Below are 26110 nucleotides of genomic sequence, written 5' to 3' on the forward strand. Positions count from 1 at the left end.
ATAATCATCGTTCCCTTCACTACAAAAAATTGTACCGACTTTCCAATGAGTCAAAAATAATTGCCATTAGATATTTGTTTCAAAATTACTCAGCTGTAGTTTAATATAAATGTTGTTATAACAAAAATGATTTATTGGATGTTTGTTGAGAACTTTTCGTCTTTGACGGCGTTGAGCTGAGAAGTTTTTCCTCTGTGTTAACAAAAGTCAGAGTTTAGCTAACCTGCTCTGTTGAGTAAGAAAAATGAAACAAAATAGAACAGAATAGAAATGTTTTTTAGGACACTGAGCATTTTGTCAGATCCTTGCCCATGCCAACATGAGCAACAGAAAAGGAAATAGAAATGAGCATCAGGCTCAATCATGCTGCATCACTTGCAGGCTGTTGGGATACTATGTTAGAAGACAAATTACACTAATTCAATCATTCTTTGTATGGCGCCAATTCATCACCAAAGTTCTCTCAACACACTTTACAACGAGGGCAGGTCTAGACCGTATTCTTTGTTGTGGCCAATTATAACAGACCAGTGTTCATTAATGTTATAATAAAGACTGGCGTTAATCCTCATGAGCACAGCACTAGCGGTATTTAGCCCCGTTACAGTGGCGACATAAACCTTCCCTAACTATAGGGCAGGACTGTTGAGCAGACAGACTCATGTTGACAGCTCTCTACCGCTGCGCTGGGGTTGTAAAAAGACTACTAAGAGCAGTAGGGTGATTCTGTCTCTGATGCTTGCTCCTGTTGCATGCTGTTAGGACACACTATAGGGCAGAGTCAACCTTTTTTTTTGTTGTTGTTTTTTAGATTTGTCCTATTACCTCAAATGACTTCTAAAAATGTGCTGGTGCACCCTGTAATCTTGTGCATTACTTCTATAGTTCAATAACTGCACATTAACTCCTAAATGTGTCTCTTGTTTTTCATTTTGCAACACTAAATAACCCATTAACTTATAAGAAGCTGAAGTGCAATCACTTGTAACACCAAAGTGTGACCAGAGATGATCCCATTTGCTTTTCTGTTGTTCTGGTTGCTCCAGTGATATACTGCTGAGGTGTCATGCCATGGTAACAACTGTTGAACCACAGAGGCGTTGTATACACTGCAGGCACTTGGAAGCTGTAAATCACAGCTCTGGTTTTAAGGAGATGTTACAGACTTTTAAATTTGCTTTAGTGGATGTCTGCAGGGTATTTAGGGTTGAAACAGGGCACTAAAGTTCCCATGCAAAATACTGAAAAGGACTTTGTGATGCATTTAAAAACAACAGCAGGGAATAGAGGGGAACTGACCTTTATGCACTAGTATGTTTCTTGAAGAAAATTACTTGCTGGTTAAAATAAATTGATTTGACTAGACAGCATTTAGAGGACTATTAAGATCACTATTTTAGGCTTTTCCTGATTTTAGTGCCTCTCAAAAAGGTTCTAATATGTTTTTTGCACAAAAGAATCCTCAGCCAAGCTTTGAGGGACACTTAAGAACTTCAAATTGCCCAATTCGAACTCAAGAGCAAATGAATGACTCTGCGAAATCCTCGCAAATGTTATTCGCTAAATGTGGTCCTGGAAAAACACTGGCAGCTCAAACAGTGTGGGAGAGCGTCTTAAGAGCGGTGGTATTGCTGTGTTGATACAACCTCAGCCAACATAATCAGTAACAATGCAGCAAGTGGACAGTAATGCTGAAGACAGGAGAGCAAACACTTTTTGTCCGAGGGTTTGGAGTGGTACTGGTGTATGTGTGTGAGTGTGTGTGTGTGTGTGAGTGGGATGGGGTCAGATCCGAGTCAGCTGGTGCCAAAAACTGGACGGCATGAAGCTTTCCATCTTGTCTGCGAAGAAACCCAGGGGTGCAAAGAGTGTGCTGAAGAACTGAAAGAGAGGAAAAGCAGAAAAAATGTTAGGTTAAAACTGTTTTCCCACCCATTTGTAGAAAATGTTTGTGCAGAACATTTCAATAAATCACACAAAACAGCAACCAAGCCCACGATTTAACAGGAACACTGTTATGGGCCTTACTTACTGCAACTCAAAGTTAGTCATTAAGCTTCATTTTTTGTAAGGGAAAGTACATTCGTATTTTGGAAGTAGAATTAAAAATAGAAAAAAAAATTTTTAGAGGTTTACAAGATTTTGCCATGCATATATTATGCAGAAACTTCCTCGATGACAGAGGAGAGAAAGCCAGAGCAGCATTATCAAGTATATTCATTTTTAATAGTTTGTTTTAGAAACAATGCTGACAGTTCAACATACCTATCTGATCTGGTAGATAAACTTTATATTAGCCATGATTTACATGTAAGCATACTTTCAAACATCAAATCAATCATAGCTATTCTCTTTTTCTATTTCAGTTTTTTTCAGTCAAATACATAGAAAAGGAAACACTATTTAAAAATAAAGATAAAATTGGCAAAAAGCAATGCATACATCAAAACCCTAAAAAAAATACAACCCATTTTGACTAACATGTGATACATGCATGCAGCTGGCTCTGCCACATGCTAGATGAGACTGAGTTTAAAAAATCCCCCCATTCATAGTCTATGAGCTGCTCCACTTTCTCAGAATGTTTTGGAATACATAACTGCACAGACCAGACTGGCAGGGTTTTTGTGCCGCTTTTAACTGCTCTTCTTCTTTGTTGGGTCATAACTGTGCATTTAAAGAAAACAGGAAGCATACAGTCAGTGTTATCATTACCCTTGAGTGCGGATTTTACTGGAAACACTCCTCAGTAAGAACATCTGACAAATCGTCACGCAGGAGGATGGTTTTAAAATTTTCCCCCTTAGGGGACTATAAATAACAGACTGTGGCTTATATTTTAGGGCGACTTATAATCAGGATTTTATGCTATTATTTCACAACTTTCCCCACCTTTACTGTAACCTTTAACATATACAGTTGGGTACACTAAAGCATGATTAGGGCAGCATCATGCTTTGGGGTTTCTTCAGCTGGATGTAGAGTTTTAGTTAAGGTGGAGTGAATCATGAAGAGTTCCAAATAGCAGTCAAACTGGGAACAAAACCTTCAGATGTCTGAGAGAAAGCTGAAGTTACTCAGTAATTTCACCTTTAAGCATGACACTGACCCAAAGCACACATCCAAATCTACAAAAGAAGATTTCACCAGAAGAGTATAAAAGTTTTGGAACCAGACTCTGTTGGTGATTTATAGAGGGCTATACACAATGTCAATGTCCTTAATCGTAATCAGACAGATTCTCAGCACTTTAGAAATAAAGAGTGGGCCAAGAGATAGGTTACGCTGCTACACTCCTACCCAAAGAGGCCGAATGCTGTAATGAAATCAAAGGTGCTTTGACAAAATATTATTGTAGGGGTATGCATACTCATACAGTCAGGTTTTTCAGTTTTTATTAAATCCTCTTCAAATATTTTCACAGTTTTTTATTGAATTGTTTTTTATAGGTTACATTAAAGATGGAAAAAATTCAGAAATTATGTACCTTGGCATCATTTACACCATTACATCACAAAATGTGGTACCTTTTAAATAGGGTTGTGTTGACTTTGTATAGTCACTGTATGCTAATGTGACTCATAAATACAAGTACATTTTAACAGCTTAAGCTTTATGGTCACAAACAATCTGCATTCCAATTGATCCATCACCCTGATCAATAAAGGCGGTAAAAGCGTACATGATACAGCTACATACATCCCTTTATCTCCTATTTAAAGCACAGGAAAAGTAATCTATTTCAAAAGTGCCCCCTTTTGTAAAAAAAAAAAATATACTACAGGTTAATTAAATGTATTTTAGCAGCTTATTTCATTTTCTCCTGCCATCAGTTAATTCTCAACACTCCCTAAACTCCAGATGGAGTATGTCAGCCCCTTTTTATTTTTTTTGTTGGATAACTAACAGACCCTATATCATTTTTCTTCTAATGATGAAGCTTTATCTCAAACAGGGTATTAAGTATGTATATATAAAAGCACGTGTTAGTGATTTAAATAAGCTTCTATCAGTGAACTGCTCTCTAAAATACAAAAATATGGTTCCTTTTTGAAGCTACTTGAGGTGTGCTTGATACACTTGACACTTTTATAGTCTCATAAGTGGATGATCAGCCTGGCCAGACAAGTGCAAATCAAGCACTCCTCTAATCCCATTTAATATATGAAACATATTCAACTTGTAGCCTTGCATGTCTGCTATCTATAAATAAAAGGGAAGAAACCTGCCACCACAGTCACCACTGTCTTGCCTTGCTTGGATCTTCTGTTAAAGAGCAGCAGATTCAGAGGAATCTGTTTTTCCTCAGAAGGAAGAGAGGACCTCTGTGTTCCTCCCTCAATAGTTTTCATGCACTCCAACTGAGCATTACACAAACCAGGCTCGCTGGAGCTGCTGTAAAAATCCTATCTGCACTCAATCTTTCCCATAACAAAAGGAAGAGCACTAGATGTTCTGTGCGGCCTTGTTTTTGCTACGAGTCTATGTCGAGGCAGGCCCTAATAAACAGAGTGACCATAAACAAAGGATTAGCCTGAAAAAGACGTGCCAAAATGGCTAAAAACAGACAACACAACACTACTATGACACAAACACTTCAAGAAAGGCCTCGCCTACATTTAGAGTTTCTAAAGCTTTCAGGCTGTACGCTGTGTTGACTGTGTTGATAAGATTGCATTAATCAGCTGTGGTCACTGATAGCTTAACTTGGACTACAGCTTGTTTTGGCGGGAAGTGTAGACTTAACAGGCCTACGACTCCCATGAGCCTCCAGTGTTACTGACAGTGATAGAAGCCAGCTATTACTTGAAGGGTGAAAAGATTCAGGTTACAAACAAAACGTATTTAAATATAGACATAAAACAGGAAGACATAACAATCACGTCCCAGCTTACACATGTAAGACTTTCGTGATGTTAAAAAAGTGGAAAATATGAATGTTAAAGTGATGTTATAATTACCTACCCTTTTTCATGATTTCAATTAGCATTATATTTGCTAATATTAATATAAGAATGATCAGTGAACTATCATGCATGGTTGCACCTGAAAAATACCACACACACTGTCAACATTATCACAGCCTGCTGCTTTTGACCCACCAGACTCCAGCTGCATCACCAATCAATATTAGCCATAAATCTAAAATCATTATAATGAATTTAAAGTGAATGCAAGCGCCGCACAACTTCATCTCTGTTTATCTATTTGTGCATCTCTACCCTTGTGTCTTTCTGTTTCCTCTATCCCTTCAACACAGTCCCAGCAGATAGCTGTTCAACGTAAGTCTGGTTCAGCTCAAGGTTCCTGTCTGGTGAAAGGAAGTTCTTCCTTTTTACTGTTACTAAACTAAATGCTGCTTTGTGCTGTGCTAATAATGGATTAATGTTGGGTCTGTGTAAAAAACTTAGCAAAGAGAAAAGTGTAGACCTGCCCTCTTTTTAAAGTGTCTTAAATTAACAAGGGATGTATAAAATTATCGGCATGATATTGGTACTGGTAACCTGGCACACCAGACTGACTGTTTCAAATATCCATTGCATTAATATAGTTCACATTTATCTGGGAAGGCTCCCATAGAAAGCGTTTGGGAAGGGCAGGGCTTTTCAAAAAGTTATTGGAAGGTGACTGGGGGAACGTTCTGTCTGTCTGTCACATTCATGGCAAATCAGAGCAACAAGACAAAAATGATGTACACATAAGCTTCTTTTGAGCTGACAGGCTGCCATTGCCATAGATTATTAACGGTGGAGCTTCAATACAGAAGCTTTGCCATTATTATTGGGTGCCTAGAACTTATATGTTTTTGCATGGTTACGAAGCAGGTATTGATCTCTGAGCATGTTGTCTAAATGTTAAATTCTCGTATTGTGACAACTGTAGTACTTACTGCTTTGGCAAAGACACCCATGAGCTCAGGGAACTGATGCGTGAGCATGGCCAGCATGGCAGTGAAGGAGCAAAGGCCTGCTGTGAAGAGGATGAAGAAGGGGAGCTCTTTCTTTGGGTACACAGACACCTCGTGGAAGGCTGCAGAAAAATAAAAACAGTCAGAAAACAAAGCTACATGTCAACAGTAAAAAATAAACATGAGAGACACAGGGTTTAAAATGTAAGATGATGATTTATTACACAGTCCAATCAGGAGCAATAATGAGCATTTATGGGCTGCATATTAGCCTGGGTTATTGCACTTACAGGGCAGTAGCTCTCTGTCTGCTGTTTCTGTGCATCCTGGGTAAGGGTAAAACAGGTGACCCTTCTCTAATGGGTAGGGAATTATCCGGAAGGCTGCAAAGGCAGACAAATAGGAGATTAAATAAACAACACACCAAATATGACTTTGGACAATGTGACATATATTTGACACAACATAACTAGTATTCTAAACTGTATTTGGAAGAGGCAGTTTAAAATACTCAGGCCCAATTTCCAGTAAATGAGCTAAGTAGGAACATCTCAGAATGACAAGCTACTATCATCTAAACAAAATATAGCAATAACAATCTTAGTGCTCTTCATTGGAACTATCTCATCATTGTATAATCACAAGAAGAGTATTTGTGGGTGTTTCTAAGCGTGGATGACATCAGCAAAGACTCATAAGAACTGAAAGAAAGAAAATGCCTCCTTTTCCCATAAACAGGGTGATGTATCACTTAAGTTACTGAATTTATACTGAGTAAAAACATACACAAAAAATATAGAGCTGAAGAGGAATATGGATACATACTGCCCTCCCATGTGCAGTGTAGTAAGTTTAAGGCTCCCTCTGCTCTTTTCCAGTGTTGCAGGTGGAAGAAAGCATATGCCACTGCCTCACTGTCACCCCTCTTCAAGATGTGCTCTGGAGGCAGGATCAGGCTCTTCATCTCCAACAAGTACTGCACAGAGGAAGAGGAAGAAACACAAAATCTCTGGTAAGTTTTCACAACAACACACAGACATCAGTGAGGCATCAAGCCTACACTGTAAACCTACAGCCAGTATAAAGTAACAAGATTGAGAGGGAGTGGTGAAATCGTCAATAACATGAGTTAACTTGACAGTACTTTATTGCTGGATAGTAGAAATGATCTCCCCACATGTAAAATAAAGGTATAATCACATGGAGCCCACTTATGACCCCAAACAGTTGGTTAAAAACCTCAGCTCATTGAGTTCAAACTAGCCTACATTTAAACTTGAAAAACACTTGAAAGAAATGCATTTTATTTCAATCAGATGCCTCAAAGTGAGAGAAAATATCTCAAATATTCCCCCAGTATAATAAACAAAAAACAGCTTAAATTAATATTTTTGGGTTCAACAGGTGGACACATTCAAGGAAAACTATTAAAATTCCACTGATGTAATTTGGGTTTACAAGTCTATCCCCCTGAGGCCAAAAATCGATTAATGCAGCTGTAATAGTTTCATTCAGCTCTCCATGTTTCTCCATCAGCACTTCACTTATTCTCTTCTATTGTGCAATTCCCAGTGGGCAACTCCCAGCAGACTGAAAACATATTTTCTTCATGTGAGGTATTTGTTGACAGCCTTATTTTGCAATTGTTCAAGGTGGGAGGGAAAAGCTTTCCAAAGCTTTCTGAGTGTGTGTTATTGTTACAGTACAGTACATTCATTCCACCAATGTGTAACATCCCCCCCGCTCACCCCTCCCCTCCTTCCCTACTGTGTAAGTTTGTCCCAGCGAGTCAGCCGGTTCACTATGCTGACAAGGCCTACAGCCCAGAGTTATGACCTATAGACGTGTTCAGGTTTTCTCAAATAAAGCTGAATAAGCATCTAAAATTAAGTCTGTATACGGTGAACAGATATTCTGTGATAAGCATACGCATCTCTGTCTTTAGATTGGTTATTAACAGGTTTGTACATACACTGATGTACCTGCCAGTCTATATGCTTTATGTCTGTGGTGCCCAGTGTGGCAGAGGTCTGTGTTAAACAAAACCCCTGTGCAGGGTTGGGGCCCCCTGGGCTGGATTCCCAGGCGGCCAGCTTCACAGTGCTGTGGATCTCAGACTGACACTTTGGGAAGGTTACCCCACAGCTAATCCTGTCTAATCCCTTCCATGGTCACAGGCTCAGCCAGCCAGTGAGCCATCCATCCATCTAACCAGCCGGACCGTGCTGCTTCACCCATCTCCCCCTGCCTTACCCTCTTTCCCCACTTATGCCCTCATGATCACAGCCTGCCCAGGCTCTACAACCAGGCTCATCCCTGTCTGACTTTCTCCAGCCCCCCTTCACACTTCTTTTACTTCAGACATGAGCCTTTTCCCATGTAGCAGGACTCAGAACACTCTTCTGCTTCACATTTTTCATTTAATTTCTCAACAACTCTTTGATGGATTGCAATTTTATTTGGAACAGGCAGTATGTTTTCCTCAAGGTAAACTGTAATTATTTAGTAATAATTTCACTTTGGTATCACCATTAAATTTGACTAGTACTTTATTAAATGTTCAAGAATCTGTGGGGCTGCCAAACCATTAACTGCTACAAAAAAGCATTGCATATAAATGTCCTTTAGAGACATTTGGCATGTGGATACAAACATATGGTATATCTCTAAGGACAACTCTAGTTAAGCACAACCTCACAAAAGTGCTAACTGGGTCTGAATCCTCTAACAGCCCTTAAAAGATCCACACAGGTATGCTGAGGCAAAAAATATTATCTAGTCTGGGTAAAAAGTGGTAATGCAAGTTCTCCTGGGGAAAATTTAGGACCAGTCATGGCTTTTTATGATCTAGCTGTCCAAGCATTTTCAGTGACATTTTTATTTGTATACTAAGATAACTATCATAAATACATATTCCACCTTTGGCTTGAGTAGTTAGCCCTGTCTGTTTGAGTAGAACTGGGTCTAAATAAATGTGGACAAATATTTCTTGTTGTTCCATATAACGGCAACCTTAACTATAACATAGGCCTGCGACTCATATGTGTGATAGGTTACATTTAATAGGCAACAAACTCAGAGGATGAAGCCAGGAAAGGAGTTAAACTTTCTGTGATAGAAGTCTCTGGAGCTCTTCTTCTTCTTCCACTGTTAAGTCACTAAATCTTGGGGATTGCTGGTTTATTGAGAAGACTTCTCATTTATAGACAAAGCAGTGTAACTCTAGGCATATTGGTCACCATCCTTCTTTTTCATGGCCATCCTAATGCAAACTCTCTGCTAACCAGTTAATATCTGGCTGACCTAGTCTGTCATGACAATTAGGCACATGACGTGAATTTTTCCCTGAGACCATCTATCCACTCTTCTTCCCATAGCAGGCTCAAACTATGGTCCTTCTTTCTCTAACTCATTGCTGCACTAAAGCTTTTTTCACTGCTTCTGTATATTGAGGTTTCTCTGCTTTGTTTGCCAGGACCACCGATCTCCCCATTGCCTCTTCATAACCTGGCACCTCCTGAATCTTGCACCCTTAAGATGAAGGCTCAGTTGGGCACAAAACCACCCTACAGGTGTAACCACTATACTTAACTCATGTTTTTCCCCCTTTACTCAGCCCAGCCTCCTATCCTTACATCCAAAAATCTGCAGCCAAAAGTACCTAGCAGCTCCTTCTTTGCCCTTCTCATTTATCCTGTCTGACTTACTTAAATCAGTTTTTCACAGCTCCAGCCAAAAGATTTGACTGTCTGCCCTCGTCTTCCTCACCATGTCGGTCTTTTTTCCCTGAGTACTACCCTTTACCATTGTCTAGGCATCAAGCCAGCTAGAGAGCTAACCTCTGACTTCTCTGCTGTAGAGCACCACAGAACTGCCATAGCTGATAAAATTGCATACCTTTATCTTGTATAACACCTAAAAAAACATGAAGGGTCACATGAGGAGTAGAGAGGTGGGTCATTTGGGGGCCCAATCTTAAACTCAACAATCTGTTGACCTAAAAACAAGCCAATGTTTTATTTTTTATAAAGCCTGTTTATTTTACAGATAACATTCAATATTTGAAGGACTTGGCAAGAATCAATTTGCCCTGGTTAGACTGGATTTGCTTTATCAATTTTTTATATTAAACTCTAAACTAGCTAGGTTATGGGCATTTTTTTTTTGTTACCAACAGTATCGGTTTCTGTAAGAGGTTCCAGAGGCATAGATCTTCTGATGCATTTATTTTCTGATAATACCTATTCAGATATGTAAACCTGAGTATCCACGAATACCCCTGAGATACCACTGAGTTTACAAAAATAAATTACTTTTAGGTGGACTGTGATTACTGACACTTTGCTTGCTTTGACTTACATTATGAAGGATTGGAATCCCTTAGTCACCATGTGATAACATGCAGGATAATCATATAGTAATGTATCACAATATGTGAAAAACTGAAGAAGACAAAATCCTCCTAAAAAGAAAACTTCTGATTATTTTTTATAATAATTAAAGTACCTCTTAACTTTTAACTGATTCAATAACTGTATCATAGGATTAGGGGTGCTGATATGTTGCTGTGCTGACTATTGGTCCCATTCCCACATTACACCCTTCCTTAGGACTGTACAACTAGGGATGCATATTTTCGTAATTTTGTAGATATCCAATATGATGATATTTAAGACCTCATTTTAGACAAAATGACACTTAAATTTACACACCTTTTTTATTTTGAAAACACCAAGTATCCATTGTAAACAGAGCCTGAGTCAAACGGAGCCTTTGCTGATATGTATAGCTGATATATCAGCTGTAAATGTTGGTAGAATTTTTTTTATATTTGCTGATGGGATATTTAACTTTTTAAGGTAATATCTACTGACACTGAAATACTGATAACACTGTGCATCCAGGTGCTGGATGGGTGGAGTCGGTGCAGGAACTGTGGTGCTTGGCACATTGGTTGCAGGGTTGATTCCCGGTCTCTGCACTGGTAAGTGCATCCCAGTGTCTGACTGATATCCATCATGGGATTGTTTACCTGAAACTAGCTAGTGTCTGGAATTGCCAATAAATGATCTTATCAGATCAATATATTGACTGGCATACTTATCAATATCAAAAAAGCTAACATAGGCAGCACACTGGGAAAATATCAATACTTGTATCTCTTTAATCTAAAAAAGTAGGGTAGTCAGAATTTTTTAATACTTCAATACGTTTCTATGGTAAAGGATTCATAGAGATTCCATCTCTACTATTTGTATGATCTCTAACATTGACAAGTAACCTTGCAAAGCTGATGGACTGGCCAGATTCCATGCCTGTCATCAGGCAGATCCATCTTACAAAGCTTCAAACTGAAACACAGTATTACACATTATTACCAAATTGTGCAGCACAAACTGCAAGCCTGCAGGTTTATCTAAAGTGCATCTGGTTGATTCAAAAGAATCAAAGCTCTAAAATATATGCAGATCATCAGACATATTTTTTAAAAACAAGCTTCTGTGAGTGTAAGAGAGTATTTAAGATGGTTATCAAGAGTGCCTTAGACTTTTTTGCAATTATTACTGAATCATCACCTGACATGCCAGACGGATTTGTTTCACACATCCATCTGGAAAACCATCCATAGACAGTGTTTGGGAAAGGGCAGAGCATTTGAAAAAAACTCTAAGGGTGACTGGATGAATGTTCTGTCTGTCACATCTTTACGGGCCAATCAGAGCAACAAAACATGTGATGTCGTAGCCCCAAACTGAGGTGCTCCCCGACTGACAAGTAAACTCCATAGAGAACTGCATAACGTGAACCATGGTGACTGTAGACATGGCAGTACATGACTTTTATCATTTTTGAAAAGAAAACAACTCAGTGTTGTTCTTGGTTTAACGAAGAAATGTTGTCAAGATCTGACAAAACTTCCGCTTTAGCAGCATCCACGCTAATGTCTTCCGCCATAATTGCACCAGCCTCTTGTTGCTGCTTGCTTACATCACAACTCTGCTGCACCTGAAGGTACTTCCCCTCGACGCTGATTGGTCCTGTCACTTTCTAACCGGGCCCAAATGGTTTAGATGGGAGCTTTGCAAGATGGATTTGCCAATAAGAAACACGGAAATGGGCGAATCCATCTGCTTTGCAAGGTTAACTGAATCTTGGTTGCTGAGGAGTTCTATTTTGTTGCTACTGACTTGCAACAAGTTTCAATATTGTTTGATTTTCATTTGTGTGATAGTTAAGTTTAAAAATCAGGTATTGGGTGGGATGACCCTAAAAATAAGCAAACAGCTCACTATGAGCCGCTGCTAGTTGCTGAGAATCAGAAGGACAACACTTGTCTTTATCCATTGTTATCCATCAGGTGTCTGTCCATTTTAGGAGTGGGAAAATCTCCTTGTAAGAGTAAAGCGTTGTTTTAAAAAAAGCTTTCTTGCTGCCACTTCTGCATTGCTCTGTGAACAACCATCTCTAAGAAGGCACTGTTAAATATTTCCAATTTTCCACATCTAACTGCAGATTAGTCTGTTTCTATGAGTAAGAACAACCTGTTCATGGCAGCTCTGGTCTTCTGTGTTTAAGATTAACCATTTAGAGAGGCTGGCTGCTCAGCTGTCCTTCCTCGCATGCCACAGCATTAGACCTGGTGACACCTCAGTCCTCTGTGCCGGCCTACCCGCCCCTCCTCTCCCCTCATTCTCGTTCTTGGGTCTGCTTCTCCACTCCCTGTCGCCTCTTTGATGAAGGGATTGAGTTTCATGTGTTCTCCTTTTATCCCTGGGCAGTCATAAGCCCAGAGCATAACTCATAAGCTGCCTTCTGATTCTAATCTGCTGCACTCTGCCTCGCACAATGGGACACACAGGCAACAATGACATCAGCCTTGTAGCTGCTTTATAAGGGTCAGACAAACACATGTGTACAGTGAGAGAACATGCAGACAAACAGGTGTTAGGGTTAGACACACAAACAAAGATTAAGAATGTCATACAGACAGTAAAAAACAAGACCAGCTCTGTCACCCTCTGTTGAGGTAGAGGATTGATACTGAAAACTAACAGAATTTATCCCAACCTAATACCCCCTTCTCCTTGTCGGTATCAAACCTCATCCATCTTCATTCAGTTCAAACCCAGGACTATTACTCTGTCTCAATTTACAAACCAAAAAGCCAATTTCAAAGGTAAACCAAGCTAAGGTCGCCATTTCTGGGCCTTGACAGGCAATCTAGATGAAAACATGTCAACCTGAATGGGGTGAGATGAGAAACTGCCTCCTAAAGTGGAGTAAACTAGCAAGGTAGATGGGTTCGGGTCACCCAGGCTGCCTCAAAACGAGCCTGTGTGGACCCAAATGTCTGTAAATGTAAGAACAGCACGGATTCAGATAAAACAAACACTTGATCTGCTATCAAGAGTCAGACAAACTGACTGTTCCTTAAGCAGTATTTGGTAGAGAAGCTGATTGAAACGGACAGACAGATTGAGAAATGGGTGGTGTTGGGCAAATGAAGAAGGACAAGAAGATGAGGAGGTGAGGATAACAGAGGGGAATAAAAGAGAGAAAGAGAGGCTCGAGGAGGTAAATAGGGGCAAAATGAGGAGAGAAACAGAAGCATGTGGGTTTATTATGTGTATGGCTTTTGGAGCAGTCTGAATAAGCTCATGTGATGTAGCCTAGCATGATATTCATTCATATATAATCTTCTTGGCATGCCAGATGAAACACCCACACACTTAACGCTTGACCCTACTTTGTTCCTTAATTAATCCACGTGGACAATTTGGCAAAAGTCCATTGGGTAGCTGGTTTGTTTTTTCCATCCATCTCTTGATTTTAAAATGATCCTCTGTTCAAACTCGCACAGAAACACAGATTTAACCTTCAGAGACCAGACTGGCAACTTTCCTGTCACAAGTAAATTTATCAAACCCTTGGGCTGCCAAGGTCAACTGGTATTTTATTTGCTCCAGTTCAGTACAGGCCAGGTATCTGCTAGAGCTTCTCTATAGCAACACAAATGCACACAAGCTTTTTCATTGAGTCATCTCCCTTACACACATTTTGTGTTAGCATAGCAACTGCTCACTACTGATTAAAACCTCGCAACTGCAACAACATGTTTGTGCAGGCTGATCTTGTGGCAGGTGACGTATGCGGTGCCAGCTCTCATTAACAGAGCTCAAAAATGGCTGCCCACTTTTCAACATCCTTTAACCTGAGTTGTAGCAGCTGATAAGCTGAAATTCAAAGGTAACGACAAGCTCCCCCAATCAGAGATATCAACTTTGATACTCTAGGGTTGTGGGTAGTGTAATTATTTTCCCCAAATTTGCAAATAAAGCAGGTTTCTCTTAAAACAAAGTTGATACAAACTTCAAAGTTTCCCATTCAAGTAGCTCATGTCAGTCTACCTTGGATGGTTTCGACATTATGGCTTTTTATCTAATCTGCAAAGCAGCATAGAAAATTATATTGTGGCTGATTGGGACAGCTGGAAGGAGTGATGAAGTATGGAGTGTGTTGTATCCCTCCCCAGCTTTGTCCTTGACGTTCTAAAGGCCTTTTTTGAAATTCCACGATAGATGCACCTCATTTGAAACTTTTGGATTAAGTTACTCTTTAAATTTGTTCATCTGGGTTATCTTATCTCTGAGTAGAATAGACTTTTTAAACAAGCCCAAACTGCTTAAATAAAGTAGAGTAGAAAGCACTACTTCACATGCTGTACTTGAGGCAATTTGTTTTTTAGTTCAGTTGTTAACAAAGGTAAAATAGCTGGAATGCAGTTATTTGCTCTCTTGCAAAGATAGATGCAAAGCTTGGTTTTGACCTCATATCTCTATGTGAAGCTACAACCAGAAGGACTTCAGCCTAGCTTTACATAAAAGTTAATAGCATGATGAAATGGTGAGCCTGCCCTCATCTAAAGTACCAGCATTGTAGTCTCTGAATTGACTGGTTTCTAACCCAGGGTCCAGGATTCCAGGGGGAAACAGGTACCAGAGATCTCACAGAGAGCACAAGACTTAGTCTTCTCTGAAGCAGTCAAAATAGATTTGCACTTATTAACTAAAATCAAAGTAAAACACTTAGGATATAGTTCATGCAAGGCTTTTTTGGTTAAAAAAAAAAAAAAAATATATATATATATATATATATATATATATATATATGCGTTGGCCTATTTCTTAGTTTGCTTTCAATGGAACAATTAAAATTGATGTTGGCTTGGATTTTAATGTGTTACATTTTTGTTCATGTGGGTCTTGGGGGGCTCAGATTTTCTAAGATACAAGAAGGCTGGGCTCTAGGGAAAAAGGTTCAGGAACCATTGGGTTATTGCATAGCAATGATTTAGGCCAGTGCTTCCCAACATGTGGGGCAAAAACTAAATAAAGCAAAACACTTGATTAAGTGTTTCTTTTAAGACTCAGAAGTAAACCAACACAGCAAGAAGTTTAAACTCGTGTAACATTTTTGTTGTTCATTTTGTCTAATGTATGGAACCGGTGTCACGGTTTGACTGGTGTTGGATTAATTTGTGACTCTTTATCAAAAACTCTACAGTGCTTCTTGCTGGAGACATTTATGCTACTAGAAAAGAGTTTGCTGAGCCATTATATACATTCAAGATGGTTATAAATACAAATTTAACTCTAACTGCAGATGTCTGATCAAAACAAAATAAACAGCAGTCATTCATTAATTGCATTTTGTGAAATGACAAATACTTTCCAAGTAATGTTTCTGTTGCGGAAAGCCACACATTCATATTGAAATTCTCTGTTCCAGCTCTTTAAATGATGTCTCAGAAAAGAAATGGAAATGGAGTTGGAGTTGAAAGATGACTCAACAACAATAATTTCATTGTTGTCAGAAGCAGGTGTCTGTTTATAGGAAACAATTACATACCAAATATTTGTCAGGCAATAGCAGTGACTTCATTTGAGCCAATGCCTTTCACCTTTTTGCTCTTTACATGGACAATTCTCCAAAGTGTAGCAACAGTTTAACTGGATTAGTTCTTTCTACACAAAATAAAAAATTAAATAAATTGAGACAATACTGCCAACACATTTCATTTATATTGGGATATCTGTTTATAGAGATTGCAAGTTTCAGTGTTTGTTTGTTCGTTTTTTTCTCAGTCTACACAATATTTGGCAGTACGCGCCTTTGCCAAAATGGCAAACTTTTTCTTCAACTGATTATGTTTAGCTGTCATCAGTACTTATAACTATTGACAGTTTATGGGCTGCTACCTAGATTCAGACTTGCCTTTTTAATCTATGTATCTCAGCTCTTCTGCATCAACCTCTGTTTAAATATATGTTCTGAAACTTCCATTTAGCGTCAGGCATTCATGATTGTCAGCTGGAGCAATTTTTGTTAATTCTACTTGGTTTAATTTGGTTTATTTATCAAAGCAGACTGACATCTGATAAATACAAGATAAGATAATGTCTTTCTTTTAAGCTGATGACTTTGTTAAATAGTTAAATCATGCCAAAACATTCACAATCTTCTACACCACTGGAAAACTAGTCATATTAACACAGAGGGACAGAATGAGGCTCCAGGAAATATTTGGAAAAAAAACTTTTGGAGATCAAACTTTTGAGACATCTACCTCAGCCTGTGTCTAAAAAAAGGCCACAGCCACAGGTGCAGTCATCATTCAGAAGTGCCAGACAACGATAAGCAATAACTCCCTCTTTTAATCCCCACGCGTGACAGTCAAGTACTGAAAGATGAGACTATCAATAATCATCAGAGAAAGGCCAGCGATATCTGTCCTAAAGTATTTAAGCTCTTCTCCTTCACTTACATGAGTCATCTGAATAAAGTTGGCAGTGGTGACAAATATCAGACTGTGCGTTTGGCTCGAGCAGAGGATGAGTGTGGATGAGGGAACATGAGAGGATAAGAAACTGGATGAGGGTTAGTGATGAGAGGAGAGAGGATGGCTGCCTCTGGGCACAGCGGGGAGGGAGAAGGTAGAAAGACACTGAAGATGAGGGCGCTCACTTAAAAATCAAAGGCTGGATCAAAGTGCTGGTTGATGTCCCCTCTGTTCCACACAGATTTCCTTTCTCTCCCTCAGAATCCATGAGATGAAACGACAGCACACTACAAAGACTAAACGGAGACAAAACTCTGCTGCGACTGCCTGTCAGACTGTATGTGTGCTAGTGTGTGTGACATCTAATCCTGTGGGAACTGATGTGAAGGGGCAGAGTGATATCCAGGTGTAGTGCCATGTTCTACCTGGTCTGTCGCTATCATGTGACCAATTTGTTTACATTAACAATCCTCTTGAAACCCCAAACTAAACTATGTGTCAAAACTAGTCTGCCTTTCTTACCAGCACTATTACAAAAGTAGCCTATAAAACATACATCATTTCCCATGTTATTTGATCAAATTATTTAATGAAAAAACGATCTCTTTATGTACAAATATCAATGCAAAACCAGGTATAGGATGTATAAGTGACATTTAATGGGTATATAAAAAAAATCCTGTCCCTGGACCAACACTGACACCTGCTGGAAAGCTGTGATACAGTTTACTGCTCCTCTCTCAGTTTCACCTGACTTAGCCTCACTTTGCACAAAAGACACTACGCATTTTTAACAATCAAAAGAGCAGTGTTTATATCAGTTTCATCTAAAATGAGTTTAGAAATGTTGGCACATCGGTTATCAGCAAAAATACAGTATTAAGCATCCCTAATTGCTCTAGGCTCTCTGGCTACGTTGCAAATCTTACCTTCCATGATGCTTGGCAGACAGGACCAAGATTTTTGTTCTTCCGATGTTTTTTTCTGATGTAATATACAGCCATGTGCATACGTTGTAAGCATGTAGGGTGCTACAGACAGGGCCCTATGTGCAACCTAGGCTCAAGAGGGGGGAAGGGTTGCCAGAATCAGTGTTGATGCATGTTGGCACATGCGTGAGGTTTTTTTGGGCCCTTGGAGCATCCACAGCATGACCATGGGCTCGTGGCAACTCTTCTACCTGGACCTGGACAGTACCCTTGCTTGTGTTTACTTGCGATTTCCACCCGGAACTGTGCCCTTAAGACCTGGCCTGGAAAGGTTATTTTCCCATGCCCTTGGTAATGTGCAAGAGCATTTTACCAGTGCCAGGGTCATGCTATTGATGCTCCAAGGGCCCGAAAGAGCACGGCCTAGGTTGTGTCAAACCTCCTTTACACACAATGCCCTCAGGCGGACTTACTCACCATTACAGGCCATATTTCAGCCTCAATTTTTGGCCCAAATATGCCTAAAAGTTCCACATAGTACTGCATATAAATTAGGCTGGCCACACAGTATATAATTTTAAAATAAAATCATAGGAGACTTATGCAATAGAGCATGCTATTTTCTCCATTATGGCTCCAAATCCATTGGTCAGCAGAATTTTGCTACATCACTGGTCACTTGGGAAATTAAGCTTTTCCTCTTTGTTTCTTGGGCAACCATTTGTCCAACAATATGAAAATTTTGCTCTAAGTTATACTATGTATGAATGAGTAGGATCAAAGGATTAAGGCCCAGTGTTATGACTGAGTATTTTTTATATGCATACTACATGCTCCAATTACTATGTATGGGCTTTTGCAACTATAAACTATAATACAACAACATTTACAGGTTATGTGACACCACAAAGCTTTCCTTCTTACCTTTGGCACATGTGGATTGAACTCAACAGCTCTGTGTATGGCCTCCACAGCATTCATTTCTGCTGTGCTGAGCCCTCGCCTCGACGCGGCCTCTGGAGAAAACCTGAGACAAACACCTCATATTACACACTGCACACTGTGTCATTATATCCGGTCATAAGTGCAGACATTTAAAGGGGACATATTTTACCCTTTTAAGACAAGTTTATATTGTTCTCAGAGGTCCCCAAAACATGCCTGTGAAGTTTATTGCTGAAAAATACTCCTGTAATGGATTTTTGCATGTCTAAAAACCCCTCTGTTTCAGCCCTTCTCAGAATGAGCCATTTCTGTGTCTGTGGCTTTAAATGGTAATTAGCTGTTTGACTCCTCCCCTGACCACACCCCTCTCAGGAAATGGGTGCAGCACTCATGATATTACAGACACTTTTTTTTTTCCAAAGTTTAGACTGGGATCCGAACCAACAATCTGAGCTATCCAGCATCTCGGGTGGTAGCTGAGAGGATCAGTAAAGGAGGGCAGAACTTTCCTCAAGGTGGGGGAGGGCCAACCAAACCTGGGGGCGGGTGCTTAGGCCCCTGGTTAGGTCACTAGATGTAAAATCTGAGAACAGCTTGTTTCAGCACACATTTTCTGAAAGGTGGAGAAAGAGAGGGGGAGAGGGAATGGATTTTTCTGGTACTTGAGGGGATTGTGGACAGGCCAGGGACACATAGTTGTGTTGGAAAAGCCTGAAAAAGTGATTTTTGCATAATATGTACCCTTTAAATAAGTCATCTTGATGATGAAATCATGCTTAACTTCATGCAAATTCAACAGAAATTTATATCAACTTGAACTAAAAGCAACATACTTATCTGATACAGCCCGTGCTTTCAGCAGTGCTGATGTGTAGCATATTGTGGCTGATTTTGGCAAACTGATGTCTACAAAGGCAGAAGAAATTGGGGTTGTTGATTCAAGTCACACATTTGCTTAAACTGTATCAATCACACAGGGCTTATCTCTGTCCAAACATAGTTTGAAAACTTAATTTGATGTTATCTTCTGGGTTCAGTCTTACCATCATATTTAGCGAGGACTGCTTGGACATCAGCATATGCCTGTAGCTCTAGAAGTGCCTCTAAGAGGTTTTCATGTATATTTAACATTCCTAATAGTGGGAACTCCTTCATTAACTGTAAAGAGATCACAATCCACACATTTAGAAGCAATTTGTTAGTGCTGATATCATCACAGTTGTTTTAAATACAGGGAGAACTCTGAGTAGTATTTCTAATGAAAACTCACATCTCTCATCATTTTTACTGCTTCTTTTATTCGCCCCAGTTTGCGCGCACACATCGCCAGTCTGCGTTTAATGTATACCAGTAAGTTGATATCTTTTCCAGCTGTGGATGGTAAACAGAAAATATAAGACATTTATTAGTCTAATGAAATTTCAGGGACAACACAGAGCTCAACAGCAACTGCAGACTACATTTAGTGTTCTTGAGTAAACAAATGGCATTGATGCATTCACAGAATGATTTGCTTTTGTTAACATCAGCAAACCAAAATCCAAACCTGTGACCTACAGATGCACAGGCTTGCACACTCACACAAACCAACAGACATTTACTGATAACAAAGATAATTTTATCCAAACCATGTGTCTAGAACACAAGGTTTCTGTATGTATTGTTTTAAATCCAACATGTCTGATTTTTAAATGTAAGCTGCCGTTATTTAAAGATGCAAAAAAAACAATCAAATGGGCCAAAAAAAATCTACAATTACCATATCAGTACAGATACTGTCAAAATGAATCAAAATATTGCAAAAAAGGGCCCTGCATCCCCTCCTTTTATGCTAAAATTAAAAAAAAAAAAAAAAAAAAACTTTTGCAATTTCTCCATGGGATTAAAAAAAAAAAACATTTAAGCAACCAGTTTCTGGTACACAGTGGAGTTGGTACCTGTCAGTCTTTGCAAATATTTCATTCAATTTTGCTCATACTAAAAATGTCTGTCAGTAGAGCTCTGTTAATATCATTTGTCACAGCTGCATGGCTATAGTTGTATTCTGTCCTCTTTATAACTACCCTTGTCTGATGTACAGCGGCACAGTAATACATTATGTAAAAGTGTCCCACAAGCAGGATTGAAAGGGTGTGTAGGTACTTACAAGTCATTGCAAGTTTGTTATCTTGACAATACTGTGTCTGAGTGATTGCAATACATAAACATTTAAAGTTTTAATAAAATCCAGGCTTACCTATAGTAAGTGCTTTTTTGAAGAGGCGTTCTGCTTCTGTAATAGTTGTGGCTTCTTCCTCTGCTAAGAGCACATAAGCAGCAGCACATCTATACACATAAATATGCATGTACGTCAGACACAAAAAAGGGGAGGTTTTCAAAAACCCTTCCTTCAAATACATTTATTTTCATGCATTTAACACTGTTAAAGAGAAAAAAAATGTCTTGAAAATGTTGAACAGGCCATATATAGATTATGTATGTAGTGCATTCACAAAGTATTCAGACCCCCCTTCATTTTTTCAGCTTTCCTATGTTGCAGCCTAATGCTGCTGTTGTAAAAAATATTTTTTACTCTCATTTATCTAAACTTAGCACCCCATCATGACCAAGTGAACATAGAATAGCAAATTTATGAAAAATAAAAAAACTGAAATATCACGTTGGCATAAGCATTCAGACCCTTTGCAACAACACTTGAAAAGGAAAGGTCACTTAAATTCTGTTTTAACTTTAACATGATGGAGAACTGAGTGTAAATTATTGAGAAACTTACTTTCCTATTCTTGTTCACAATAATACTGCAGCAGATATTAAACTGTGTTAACAGAGATTGGTCATAAGGGGATAATGTATATCAGTGCATTTATAGGACTCACTCATGGTTCATTTCTATGGCCTGGTAAGCTGCTCTGATCCGGGCTTGAGGATTTCTCTCTCTCCAGGCTTTCTGCATCACTGTAATGAGATGATGAACTCAAGCTTATTATAGATGTGACCTCACAGCACTGACATATTTTATTTTAGAAGCTACACAGAAAAAGCAGTTTATTCAGATTTTTTTTTTCAAAGAACCAAAGACGGCCGCTCTCAGGATGTAAAAAAAATTGCACAAATCTACAAAAATATCTCATTTTGTTTTCAGCATCTGTTTCATTGAAAACTGCAATTTCACTTGTCAAGTATTCAAACTCACCTGCGTCCTCTGGCCTTAACTGTGGAGTGTCTCCTGTGAAGAAGGTCTGGTGGTCTTGAGCAGACAGATTCATATCGTAGTATGTTAAAGGTTCCTTTCCTGTTACCCAGGTGTACCTGGAGGGCAAAAGAAAAAATCTAACTTAAGTGCTACATTTGAATTTTCCACAGGAGATTCAATAAAAATGAATGAGTAGGATACCTGTTATATTCTGCTCCTCTGAACAGATTTAAAGGATTTCTCCAGACCTTGCACTCTGCCAAAAAGAAAGATTGTTTTTGAAGCTTATAGATTTATGAGTTATATTACTGTACCAGTTTGTGTATTATACAATATATATCACATGCATGTTTACCTGAAACACTTGGCCTTGGCTCTGCCTCTCCATTAACTGATGCAAATAGACCAGTGGTGGAGCTGCTCTCCACTCCGCCCAGGAGAGGACGCAGGTGGCTCACTGACACTTGTTCAATGAACGAAGTCCCATATTTACGGAAATACCACCACTCAAATATCTGTAGGAGAATACACATCAGTATGATGCATGCTTTACAGGATGGATATGAAAAAACAACATTTACTCGTGCTCATTCTCACTGACAGCAGACGTGAAAAAAGAAAAATGTATTGCTTTTCACAGACTGAGATCTAGTCTAGCAAAGTAAACAACTCAAACTACGGAATATGCCTTTTTATTCTTTGGGAGACTCACATATGCCATCAAAAATCAGATATTATTTTGATGATTTGCAATTCAACCACAATTCAACTTGAAATCAAGGTCAGTTTTATGCCGCCCTCGTAGATCAACACTTGTTGACCAAGTTTGCTCCACTTTTGCATCCACTCTTAAAAATATCTATCAGCCCTTTCTTATGAAATTGCTGCACAGACAGCAAAGAATAACAGTTTCATTGGTCTTTCTAATTGTTTTTGCCATCTTCTCACAAGTGTACAGCCTTCCACCAACCGTCAAACTATAATGTGTACTTTGTCAGCCAAACCATAAACACAACTTTTGGCAGCCTCCGTGTTTACTTTGTATAAAGGGGTTTGGTATACAACTTCTATTCTTTTTTTATGTGCATGCTGCAGCAGTTTAAATTGGTTAGAAGTTCTCACTGGAGTCTGATGTTAACCATGATTAAAATACAGAGTAAAATGACAATAAAAATGTTTATCAGATCTGAGCAATGAATTAGAAACGATCCCAGTACTAAAAATAGCCTTAGTGGAAGTCACTGTCAGTTCACTTCTGTCATTTACCCTTCAAAAAGCTGCAAAAAGGACTCATTGTATATAAATTCCTTCTTTAATGTCCTGATATCCTAAACCCCAACATCAGGGTATTATCTTTATATATTTAGCTTAAATACGTTAGTTCATCACTATTATGGCTTAACAATTTCAAGCTTATTTAACCAGGTTAAGTCTCATTAAAATAAATATCTCTACTACAGTAGAGTCCTAGCCAGAGCAGACAGTGGCACTTTTTAACAAAGTTGCAGACATACAACACATCACAAATTCAAACTTAGGTCAACACATCAAGTGTCACACGGCAGAAAGTCATAAGTCAAAGCATTTTCCTCCATGGCCTCACAAGTTCATATAAAATGCGTTCTGCTCTTTAATTTATGGATGTAGTGTCCTGTTATTGTAACCACAAATTAGACAATGAGCTAAAATTATGTTTCTGAGTTAGCAGCCCATGTTTTTAATCTTCTTCTAAATAAGAATTTGAAATTTAGGAGAGGGTTATTACAATCTATACAACAGTTAGCGCTGACTGAGCATTCTGATATATATTAGGGATGCTTGATATTATCGGCCAGATATTGGTATCGGCAGATATTAGCAAAAAAAGCCAAATATCGGTATCGACAGAGATCAAAATTTTTGCCGAAATTTACAGCCGATATTTTGTACATGTATATCAGTGTATATAAACTGTAAAATTTGTTCATATGTACTAATTAGTGGAGTTTTAGGCTGAACCAACAGACCTATGTAAGTTGAGATCTTTTTCTTTATTCATTCTCATTCTTTAAACTTGAAAGTGTGTTTTAAGAAACGAAGTTTATTTCTTTTTTCATCATCAAACCTAAAATTGTGTTCAAAGTACTGAATTTTTAGTTGCGTAAAACTTATTCAAATATCGGTATCAGCTACAATGAATCTATGCATATTGGATATCGGCAAAAATCCAATATCGTGCATCCCTAATATATATATGCAGTGCTTAACAAATTTATTAGACCACCACCCAAAGTAAGGTTTAAGCCACAGCTGCCCTAAATTAACAGCACTGGTAAAAATTGGTCAAACCAAAATCATTTTTTATGTTTCTGCAACGGTTAATACACCAATATGTAGAAGCTCTTTAACCCAAATGATATTTGTAATGGTAAAATATAATTATTATTGTTATCCATGAATTTTACAATTCACTGATTTACGAAAAAACTAAAAAATAGTAAAGCACATTATTATTTCTTAAATAATATTTCAAATTACAGTTATTTACTTGCATTCCTAAACAGAAAAATGAGTTTTAGTGGTTGAATATCATGCTTGATTAACTTCTGACTTCTCAGAAAAGCCCAGTGAGCCAACTCAAATTTGGGTATCAAAAGGTGAATTCAGTTTGAAATTCCTCATTCCTGTTCAAAATGGTAAAACGTGGAGAGCTCACTGAAAATGAAAGAGTCCGCATTAAAGCACTTCATGATGCTGGATGGTTTCAGACAAATATGACAGGTGGTCTAATAAATTTGTTAAGCACTGTATATGTATAACATCACAGAGCCTTTTAACAACCTGTATCAGCCAAGCTAAGCAAGGTGTTCTGAATACAGTAGATTAACATAACAGACAGATTTTCTTGATTGGTCTTGTTGGGACCTCTCAATAACACAGACTATCTCTTATCTAATTTGCTTCATGACATATTTAAATATATAGATAAATTGTCATCAAATAAAACAATTGGTATGAGGTAAACATGGACATATACCAAGCAAGCAAGAGTGCTGGAGAATGTTTGGGCAACAGGTCAGTTAAAGTTATAATAGTTGCAGTCGTGGAGAAAAATAGTTTTTCTTCCATAATTTGGCGGTTAAACTGATGTATAAAAGCAGTATCACACTCAAGGTTAGGATGTTGTCCTGAGTATAAGTACTGCTCTGAGTACTGAAAGCGCTTAGCCTCAGTGCTAATATTCACTACATCACTCCCTCTTTTGTCCCACTGCTCAGCTGTATCTTCAGTAACCTGAAATCAAAGCTGACCCTGCTCTTCTACAGTGTGAGTTATAATTGAGGAGATTACTCACAAGGATGAGTCCAGAGATGAGAGAGGAGGTTCCAGTGAGAGCCACATAGAACTTGGGTGTAAGTGTGTTCAAAAACACTGATGCTGAAAAATGAAAAAGAGAAGTCAGTCCCCTTAAACAAGACCAGCACTGTTTGAATTCATACTCCTCCACTGTGACCATGAAATTTAGAAGAATCATGCAGTAAACCATGGTCAGCTCTTAAATAAAGTATGCAGGTTTAGAAAAGAGCATGACATGTAGCCAAGTGTATTTTTTCTACTAGATGATAACAGGTGATACGGTTAAAGTTGTTACCATGTTAACTTGCGACTTTCAGCCGAGAGCGACTGTTGTTGTCATAGTTACAACCGATGTTGAAGACAAGTTCGTCTTGTTTGACATAATATATTATATAATATATATTATATAGTCACTGAGCATTTATGATATTACAGTAAAACCCTAAACAAAGAGGTAGCTGTAAGTAAACTTTTCGTCGGTTGTACCTATGACTACTGCTGGACACATCGGGCTGAGAGTCGCCAGTTTGCATGATAACTTGACAAACCAAAACACCGGTGCTGCATACTTGTAATGTTACTTTAAACTGGCATTTTCTCATCATGGTATGCACGCAATTATTTGACTTCCATGCGAGAAGAGGCGTGGTAAAGGACCCTCAAATACCAGCTTCAGTATAACCACATAGTTGTCTCTGTGCGAGTCTGATAACACACTGTCAAACCTCCGCTTGCTGCCTGCTAAAGCCAAATGCTAACAATAGCTAGCTAACAGGCGCGTTAATTCACCTGAGGTAAGAGTTTCCTGCAGTTTGAGCGGACTCCACAGGACGTAAATCATTATCAGCACCATGCCGAACCAAATGAAGCACACGTAAGTCCATGACCATGAGAGCCACGACTTTAATTTTTCTGTAAATCCGAGAGACTGGGGATTACTGCCAGCGGTGTCCTCCATG

At 38.7% G+C, this 26110-nt stretch overlaps 1 protein-coding gene and 1 long non-coding RNA gene across 2 annotated transcripts in view; one reads left to right on the forward strand and one right to left on the reverse strand.

Annotated features, from left to right (window-relative positions):
- LOC121504449 overlaps positions 1 to 26110 on the forward strand; it is a 35362-nt gene that overhangs the window by 5817 nt on the left and 3435 nt on the right. Inside the window, exon 2 of the long non-coding RNA XR_005991463.1 lies at positions 6787 to 6920. This is a non-coding gene — a long non-coding RNA (uncharacterized LOC121504449). The remainder of the gene's footprint in view (positions 1 to 6786; positions 6921 to 26110) is intronic.
- st7l (suppression of tumorigenicity 7 like) overlaps positions 1 to 26110 on the reverse strand; it is a 27285-nt gene extending 1175 nt beyond the window's left edge. Inside the window, exons 1-15 of the mRNA XM_041779187.1 lie at positions 25941 to 26110; positions 25150 to 25232; positions 22171 to 22330; positions 22017 to 22071; positions 21816 to 21931; positions 21499 to 21577; positions 20859 to 20947; positions 19893 to 19993; positions 19666 to 19780; positions 19456 to 19528; positions 18602 to 18704; positions 6734 to 6884; positions 6199 to 6291; positions 5891 to 6030; positions 1 to 1881 (exon numbers count right to left, since the gene is read on the reverse strand). The exon at positions 1 to 1881 is cut by the window's left edge and continues 1175 nt beyond it. Coding sequence (XP_041635121.1) covers positions 1786 to 1881; positions 5891 to 6030; positions 6199 to 6291; positions 6734 to 6884; positions 18602 to 18704; positions 19456 to 19528; positions 19666 to 19780; positions 19893 to 19993; positions 20859 to 20947; positions 21499 to 21577; positions 21816 to 21931; positions 22017 to 22071; positions 22171 to 22330; positions 25150 to 25232; positions 25941 to 26109 — 1623 coding nt within the window. The 5' untranslated portion in view covers position 26110 and the 3' untranslated portion in view covers positions 1 to 1785. The remainder of the gene's footprint in view (positions 1882 to 5890; positions 6031 to 6198; positions 6292 to 6733; positions 6885 to 18601; positions 18705 to 19455; positions 19529 to 19665; positions 19781 to 19892; positions 19994 to 20858; positions 20948 to 21498; positions 21578 to 21815; positions 21932 to 22016; positions 22072 to 22170; positions 22331 to 25149; positions 25233 to 25940) is intronic.

Source organism: Cheilinus undulatus, linkage group 3 (assembly GCF_018320785.1).
Source record: "Cheilinus undulatus linkage group 3, ASM1832078v1, whole genome shotgun sequence".
In the NCBI taxonomy this organism is placed as follows: Eukaryota; Metazoa; Chordata; class Actinopteri; order Labriformes; family Labridae; genus Cheilinus; species Cheilinus undulatus.